This window comes from Ascaphus truei, chromosome 7 (assembly GCF_040206685.1).
Source record: "Ascaphus truei isolate aAscTru1 chromosome 7, aAscTru1.hap1, whole genome shotgun sequence".
NCBI lineage: Eukaryota > Metazoa > Chordata > Amphibia > Anura > Ascaphidae > Ascaphus > Ascaphus truei.
This window is the reverse complement of record NC_134489.1, coordinates 23386290-23395445: the sequence shown is the minus strand read 5'-3', so window position 1 is coordinate 23395445 and position 9156 is coordinate 23386290. Positions and strand designations below refer to the sequence as shown.

The 9156-nt window shown below is 44.2% G+C and overlaps 1 protein-coding gene across 1 annotated transcript in view; it reads right to left on the bottom strand.

Moving 5' to 3' along the window:
• Positions 1-1799: 1799 nt before the first annotated feature.
• The window catches only part of ASB18 (ankyrin repeat and SOCS box containing 18), a 35659-nt gene continuing 28302 nt past the window's right edge, over positions 1800-9156 (bottom strand). Inside the window, 5 exon segments of the mRNA XM_075609974.1 lie at positions 1800-7533; positions 7535-7564; positions 7566-7580; positions 8700-8789; positions 8791-8939. Of these exon segments, the coding sequence (XP_075466089.1) occupies positions 7393-7533; positions 7535-7564; positions 7566-7580; positions 8700-8789; positions 8791-8939 (425 nt within the window). The 3' untranslated portion in view covers positions 1800-7392.

The window sequence follows — 9156 nt, the reverse complement described above, 5'->3', positions numbered from 1 at the left end:
GCAAAGTGACATCATTCACGTGACATCACTATGCAAAATAACATCGGTCAAGTGACATAATTTAATTTAATTTAATTAATTTTTTTAAACTAAAGTTCACCATTGTCGCAAATGTTTGCATCACTTTAGAAAGCCCCGTGACTGTGCGCACGCCTGCAGGTTCTGTGAACATTTTTGCTACATTGACAAAAAAAAAGCGGCGAAATAATTTTGCGAACTACATTGAGACCACTTTGGACATCTTTCCTCCAGACAATCTACTGACAACCGAGAGAGTGCGCGAGAGAGCGCGCGCGTAAGAGAGCGCGAGAGAGAAAAAAACAGATTAAGAAGCAGCTGAAAGCAAATGCCACTTCCACACATGGAATATATATGACAAATACACCGCTCTGTGCTGCTGTTTATAGTAAAACCATGTGTCGTTCCCTCTGCCATCCAGGTGGAGTGAGTATATATATCATTGCTCTGCTGGCCCTTTCTATCTGCCCACTGTGGCAGGCTGTAAAGATCATCTCTTTGTTGTGTTCTTGGTTTGCACGCGCTGTATAAATAGTCCTATTATAGGGTACATTGTAGGAGTAATTTTTCTGCGGGCTCTATTCGCCTAAATTCCTTATCTGCAGTTACTCAGTAAGAAGACAATCTTTTCCGGAGTATCATTCTAGGAGTTTGTTCATTCAAACTGGTTGTACATGATTTTCTGAGTCATCTGTCATTATATGAATCCTCAACTTGTATCTTATTTAATCATATTTAGTGTTATTATAAACATCAGTTGAGATTCTGTGTTCATTAATATTACTAACAATAATGTTTTATTATATATCCATGTTGTGCATCATCATTAAGGCTAGCATGGATATTACCTTACTCAATCTGATACTGTAGCCTAATTACTAAGATCAGTACATGTTGTCATGAAGCAAATGTTTAATAGATATATGCATTAGCTGGACCTTTCCTTGATATAAATATGAGCAGATCCAAGACAGCCTCAGCCTCTGACGAAGTTGCATAGACACAACGAAATGCGTTGGGTGATACACAGCTCCAACTGAAGCGGCACAGCACCACGGATCAAAGCTCCACCAAAAACGGTCCGGATCCCCACTAAAAACTCAATTGGAGGAGAGGGGTGAATTCCCAGGCAGGGACAACATTTTGAGTGTCCCCGCGCTACTTTCCGCCTCTCGGGAGCAGCTCCATACCGCAAATCCGATCCGGGGGAGACCGTGGAGTCCTCACAGCAGAGATGGAGACTGAGTATTGAGTATTGCACTCATAAATGCAATTTACTATCTGTTGTTTGTGAGTTTAACCATTGTTGAGTGTATCTTTTTATTAAACCTGTTCTAGCAGTATTTCACTAGGAGAGTGCGCCTCTCTTTCTTTCCCCCCCTTTTTTAGATTTTCATTGGGATCAGTTTCCCCCGTGGAGAAGGCAGCCAGTGACTCCCAAAGGACCCATCGTGGTGCTCAGTAATATTGCTTGGACGTGCATATCATTTAAGTATTTTTTGAACATGAATTTCTTTTTAGCCTTATTAAGTGTTTTCTGCAATTGACATAAGCTATATCCCAGTCTTTAATAAACAGAATATCATTTTTTTCATCAGTAACATACAGTTTATTTTAGCGCTGTCTTAGATGTGTGTGTGTGTGTGTGTGTGTGTGTGTGTGTGTGTGTGTGTATATATATATATATATATATATATATACACACACACAGAGAGAGCGAGATATATACATTATATATACGAGAGAGAGAGAGAGAGAGAGAATGAGAATGAGAGATAATCTATATACGCAGAAATATATGTATGTCTTTATTTAGATTGCGCCAAAAGTGTACTCAGCGCTTCACAAAGAATACAGTACAGGGAATTATAATATTACAATAAGCGCAGCAAAATCAGACACTAGGAAAGGAAATCCCTGCCCCGAAGAGCTTACAATCTAAGTGGTATGGTGGGAGACTTACAGAGACGGCATATCTTTAGATGGTAAGCTCTTTGAGGCAGGGACCGCCTTTGCATTGCCTCGGTTTGTCCTAACATGCATGCACTCTTTTCTTATACCATGCTATTGTCCTGCCTCCCACATTACACTGCGCCGTGGTGTATGTCGGCGCCATGCATACAGATCACAACATGAACTCTCCAATACATTACAGGGCGGGATGAGCTACGGGATTGTGATCGCAGACAATGAGTGATCTGACGGTGGCTGGGACTTGGAGGCTCGCGCACACGGGGCGCCCTGCCTGCCTCCGGGACACGCACGCGCCTCACCGCCGGGTCACGGGCACAGGCCTTATTAAACGCAGCAGTGCCGCGGCCTGCAATGCAGGCATTAAAGTGCAGTATTTTTCAATTAGAGCTGACGAATTCAATCAAAATTCCATAGATTAGGATGAAATGAGGCATGGGTCATTTACACGGGATTTAATTGCAGGGCTATTAGACAAATAGTATATCTGCCACTCTCACATGATCCATCATTTCAAACATCAATATCTGAGCTACATTTTGCCTAATATCCCCTCGCTCTGATCCCCCCCGAGTTCCTCCCCCTCACTGCTCATCTGCTCATGTCCTTTGATGAGGTCTGAATTCATTTAAACCGGTGGGTGTCAAAGATTAATGTGAGTCTGTGTGTGAGATGGAGTGTGTAGCACGCCTGTGCGGCAGTGTGTGTGGGTGTGTGTATGTGCGTCTGCCTTCGCCGGTTTCCCTGTCCAACATCAGCAGCCGAGTTGCACTTGGAGTGTCAGCTCTGCGGGGCACGGGTGTCCTGTTCTATTGTCTGATTTCATTGCACTTATTATGGTATAATTCCCCGTGTCGTCTCTTTTGTAAAGTGCTGTGTATACTGCAGGCGCTATAAAAATAATAAATATGCATAAGTACGGTTACTGTGTGACTGCATTAGTGTGTGATTGTGTCAATGTGTGACGGTTTCAGTGTGTGATTGTATCATTGTGTGACTGTCAGTGTGTGATTGTGTCAATGTGTTACTGTCAGTGTGTGATTGTATCAGTGTGTGACTGTCAGTGTGTGATTGTATCAGTGTGTGACTGTCAGTGTGTGATTGTATCATTGTGTGACTGTCAGTGTGTGATTGTGTCAGTGTGTTACTGTCAGTGTGTGACTGTGTCATTGTGTGACTGTTTCAGTGTGTGACTGTCAGTGTGTGATTGTATCATTGTGTGACTGTCAGTGTGTGATTGTGTCAGTGTGTTACTGTCAGTGTATGACTGTGTCATTGTGTGACTGTGTCAGTGTGTGATTGTATCATTGTGTGACTGAGTGTGTGATTGTATCATTGTGTAACTGTCAGTGTGTGATTGTATCATTGTGTAACTGTCAGTGTGTGATTGTATCAGTGTGTGACTGTCAGTGTGTGATTGTATCATTGTGTGACTGTCAGTGTGTGATTGTATCATTGTGTAACTGTCAGTGTGTGATTGTATCATTGTGTGACTGTCAGTGTGTGATTGTATCATTGTGTGAATGTGTCAGTGTGTGATTGTATCAGTGTGTGATTGTATCAGTGTGTGACTGTATCATTGTGTTGCTGTGTCAGTGTGTGATTGTATCATTGTGTGACTGTCAGTGTGTGATTGTATCATTGTGTGGCTGTCAGTGTGTGATTGTATCATTGTGTGACTGTCAGTGTGTGATTGTATCATTGTGTGAATGTGTCAGTGTGTGATTGTATCAGTGTGTGATTGTATCAGTGTGTGACTGTATCATTGTGTTGCTGTGTCAGTGTGTGATTGTATCATTGTGTGACTGTCAGTGTGTGATTGTATCATTGTGTGATTGTATCAGTGTGTGATTGTATCAGTGTGTGATTGTATCATTGTGTGACTTTCAGTGTGTGATTGTATCATTGTGTGATTGTATCAGTGTGTGATTGTATCGGTGTGTGACTGTATCATTGTGTGACTGTCAGTGTGTGATTGTATCATTGTGTGACTGTCAGTGTGTGATTGTGTCTGTGACATTTCCTTATCTCCCGAGTATTAGGCACCTGCATTCCTCCCAAAGTAAGGGGCACGTCGGGGCAGCCAGGAGATGTTCTTATAAGGGGGGTGTTCTGATCAAATAAATCCCACGTCCCTTTTCTCTCTGCTCTGTGTGTGTGAGTGCGAGACATTTCAGGGAGAAGCGTTATTGGGGGGTCTCCCCTCCCCAGTAACGCAGGGAACGTGTTTTCATTGCTGCCTGTGCTGCCTCAGTAATTTAATTGGCAGGAGATGTGCACGATACGGTGTGTCACTGAGGGAGCGCCTATGCCTCACTTAGCAGGAATCTCATTGTGTTAACCAGGAACCCACTGCGCTCCTCTCACAAACTCTAATCACATTTTTATGTGGTTCTGTATTACCGGTTAATGGGTCTCTCTCCCCCCCACCCACCCCGGCCCCCTCCTCACTGCTTGCTGATACACAATAATTGTTTCGAGACAATCACAAAAGGCAGATTGCATGGGAAGAGTGGGGTTGGGGGGGGGGGGGTGTTGAAGGACACAAAAACAACAACAAACGAACAATTATTCTTTGCAAATGTTGTTCTAACTTTGAAACTTCTTCAAAGGAAAAAGGAGAGCTGGAAATGTACAGAATATGGGGACAGGAGATATAGCGGGAAGGCTGCCTGTTATTTGGCTATAGGAACGAAAGAGAGCTATAGATACAAAGATTTAGATCGGCAGATTATAGATACATAACTATAGATGTGTATGGGCATTTCAATATTTATATTGACGTATACCGGTTGCACTATTGCATGACACTTGGTATATATATACACCACGTGTATGTATGTGTATGTATATATATATATATATAAAATTAGTGTGTGTATAGATATACTTATATATGTGTGTGTAGTATAGATAGATGTTACATAGTAGATAAGGTTGAAAAAAGACATATGTCCATCAAGTTCAACCTATGCTATATTTAGACGGCAGATACTTTATCCTATATCCGTACTTACAGTATATTGATCCAGAGGAAGGCAAACAAAAAAACCCCAGTGACATATCATCCAATGATATCTCATAAGGGGAAATAAATTCCTTCCTGACTCCAAGAATTGGCAATCGGATTACTCCCTGTATCATCATCCTTCCCATGTATAATTATTTGGTATATCCCTGTATACCTTTCCTTTCTAAAAAGACATCCAGACTTTTTTGAAGATGTCTATTGTATCTGTCATCACATATACTTATATATGTGTGCGTCTAGTATATATTTGCATTTTTTGTGGCAAAAAAAGAAAAACAATCATTACAAATGTCTCACCCTTGATGCCTATTTTAGAGACGTTTTGTTTTCTTAAGCATTTAAAAATGAAAAGTACAAATGATGTCGTACACAAGTACATTTGCGGTGTCAGCCATCTTTAAAGCATCCCATCACTTATGCCTCAGAGTGCAGAAATGGCCAAGAGTAACTAGAGATAGAGAAGCCAGGAGAAGACGATGCGATGCATTTTAAATACCACAATATGTGTTTATTTATTATTTCCTCTAGTACAAGGTTTTGGTGCTTGTAGGCAGAATATAAAAGCTATTTAATTTCAGATAATTAAATACACAGGCCGTGCATAACAGCAGAGAGCAAAACCCAGAGTCCGTGATCAATTCCTGCGATCAGATCAATAGAGATCCGCAACCTATCAATACAGCAGCTGATCAGCGTTTATCAGACTGAGAGGTTGTCATAATGGGAGAAAGATGGAATTTAATGTTGGGGGGGAAGGAGGGGCTAACAAGAGAGAAATATATATATATATATATATATATATATATATATATATATATATATATATACACACACACACACACAACAAAATAGATACACACACACAAACAACGAGAGAGAGAACGAAACAGACAACGAGAGAGAGACGGATAATGAGAGAGACAACAGGAGAGACAGCAAGAGTGGAGACAGACAACATGAGAGACAACGAGAGAGAGAGAGAGAGAGAGAGACAGACAATGAGTCAACGAGAAAGAGGACGTGTGTGTGTGTGTGTGTATGTATATATATATATATATATATATATATATATATATATATATATATAAATATAAATAAAAACGGAAATAGCCATGTTAGTCCAGTTGCAATAGTGCAGAATAAATTAGTTTTTTAAAAAATATATATATATATATTACGCACCCCCACTCTCACACGTAGAGGGTAAACTGATAGACACAAGGGGACCCTACACAGACATACAATATTAGATAATAGTTTTAAATGTAGTGTAGTCATTTGCACATTAAAGTGAGATAGCCATTGCGGACGGGTTGCGCTGTCGCTGAAAGGGTTAAAGCCGATCACAGTGTAACTTGTGGGTAAAACCAGCGCTATATATAGCAGGGAGGTGAGGGGGAATATGCTCAATCAATATTTTAATTAGTGCAATTCCTGGCAGAGTATAATGTCTGTGATTAGCAGCTTCTGCCCTGGGCCTAGACTCACTGCATCCCAGGGCCTGTGCTTCCACCTGGTGGACACAGAGGAGAACGCAGGGGCTAAACTGCAGGTACATACAGAGGGTGCTGGATAGTCTGGCAGCGAAGGTGTTAAACGAGCAATATTCTGAATACTGTCCTAAGTCATTTTACTGCTCACTGGGAGTTTCATGCATCTCCCACGTAGTATGCATTTTCTATAGGGCAGATTTAAGATGGCCGCCTCCCCCTTGTTTTCCTACTCCCCCATTATGTAACGCAGAACATGCCAGCAGCGCCCCCCAGTAACTAAATCCTTACAAAGCATGCGAGGAGAGAAAAGAAGCAGGTAACATTGTAAAGCATTTCCCGTGTAACGCCGCCACTGACGACGTACATTTGAAGTGTCAGCCATCTTTAAAGTCGCCCGTCACCTAGAGCTCAAGATTACCGGGCAACACCAACCAGTGATGGAACTTGAATGAAGGTATAAAAACATGTAATAAAAATGTGATGCGTGTGTTCTTCATGGCAGTGAAGAGGTTAACCGATCAGGGTCTGTGGGGGTTATTCACTAAAGTCGCCTGCCTGCAAAACTGGAGGGTGTGGGGGAGGGGGGGGGGAGAATCAGCACCAAAGAACAGCACCAGATTTATCAGAGGGATAACTCCAATTGCTTTCAATACGATTCCTTTTCTCTAATAAAGCTGGTGCTGTTTTTCTTGTGCGCTGGATTTGTCCCAGTTTTACAGCCGGGAGACCCCTCGCTCCTACGATTGTGAGCTGAGGTGCAGAGTCCCCCCGGTACACTAAGGGACACAGGGTGACAATGTCAGGACGTGTCCCTGATAACCACGGAGGGTTCCGCGGGGCGCAGTGCAAGGCGTTAGCGCCATCAGGTGATGGGAGCGCTCAGAGGAGACTCCCCGCGGAGTGCATGAGCAGGTAGTCCTGTACGGTGCTGGGAACTGGTAATAAGGGGACAAGGCGGTGACAGCGGCTGCCGAACTGCCTACGCAGGGTGGAGCGGCACAAGTGCTGCAGGGAGCGAACTTGCGCCGGGCAGGCTGAAGAATGTGGTGTAAGAAGGAGAGGTGAGTCTGAAAGAGAGGGAGAAAGGGAGAGGAGTGAGTGTGAGTGTGAGAGAGAGAGAGAGAGAGAGAGAGAGACAGAGAGAGAGAGAGAGAGAGACAGAGAGAGAGAGAGAGAGAGAGAGAGACAGAGAGAGACAGAGGAGGAGAGGGAAAAAGAGAGAGGGAGAGAGAAAAAGAGTGGGGGGAGAGGAAGGGAGGGGAGAAGGAGAGAGGGAGGAAGGGAGAGGAGGGAGGGAGAGAGAGAGAGACAGAGGAGGAGAGGGAAAAAGAGAGAGGGAGAGAGAAAAAGAGTGGGGGGAGAGGGAGGAGAGAGGGGAGGAAGAGAGAAAGGGGGAGAGAAAAAGCGTAAGGGGGAGGGAGAAAGAAAGCATAGGGGAGAGAGAGAGTGCGGGGGGGGGAGGAGAGGGAGGAAGAGAGGGATAGGAGGGAAAAGACGGGGAGAGAGAAAAAAGAGTGAGAGGGAGAGATAGAGTGAGGGGGAGAGAGAAAAGGAGTGAAGAGGGGAGAGAGGGAGGGAAGTAGAAGAGGAGGAAGGGAAAGAGTGCAGAAGGGGTGGGAGGAGAGGGAGGGAGAGAAGAGAGATATGAGTGAGAGTAGAAATACAGCTATCATAGGGGGAGAGGAGAGAGAGAGGAGACAGTAGAAGAGGAGGAAGAGAAGAAGGGAAACCGAGCAATTGGGAGAAAGAAAAGGAACAGAGTGAGGGAGAGATAGAGGAACAGTATTAAAGAGGAGCGGTGAGGGAGGGGGACGGAGAGACATTGAGATAGTAAGAGAGAAGAAAAAGGTGTGAGGTGGAGAGAGGCAGAATGGTGAGGAAGGCAGATAAAGAAAAGGAGATATGGAGGAAGACATTGTGCAGGTGAGAGCTACTCAGCATTAATTAGACCAGGGGGCTCAACTGCCCCCCCCCTCCCCAACAGGTCAGGTTTTTCAGGATACCCCAGCTTCCGACAGCTGGCTCAATCAGGCCCTGCTTCAGAACAGATGGCCACACAGAACAAAACATTGAGCCACCTGTGCTGAAGCAAGGGACATACTGAAAACCTGACCTGTTGGGGGTCTTGAGGACTGGAGTTGAGCCCCCCCCCGAATTAGACCGCTGACCCCCCGTCTTGTCCTGACCTGGAACACGTCATCCGGAACTTCCACCTTCCAACTCTCGCAAACCCGCAGGTCTGTGTATGAATTATACAGGAGAGCGATGACTTCCGGGGGCCGCCGAGCAGCAGCGCAGCACCTGCACAGCGCAGAGGACACCGACAGTCACTAGCCCTGGCACTGCAGGAGTAGGGTTATCTGCACTCAGGCTGTAAGCTGTTTCAGGACAGTGACTCCCCTGGATGATAATACTCCCCGGGCTGTCTTCATAGCACGAACATTACCGGTCATAATAATAATGGAACGTCTGGGGGTAATGTCACTGGTTTGGAAGTGCTTTAAATCTTGGTGACAATGTCCCTTTATCTCCCTGTGCCTCAGACACACAATACAACAAGATGTCTGCCCTGCAGTGCTATAAGATGCATGATATGATGGGGGTGGAATACATATTAGGAAGGTACAAAGGTTCTATAACGTG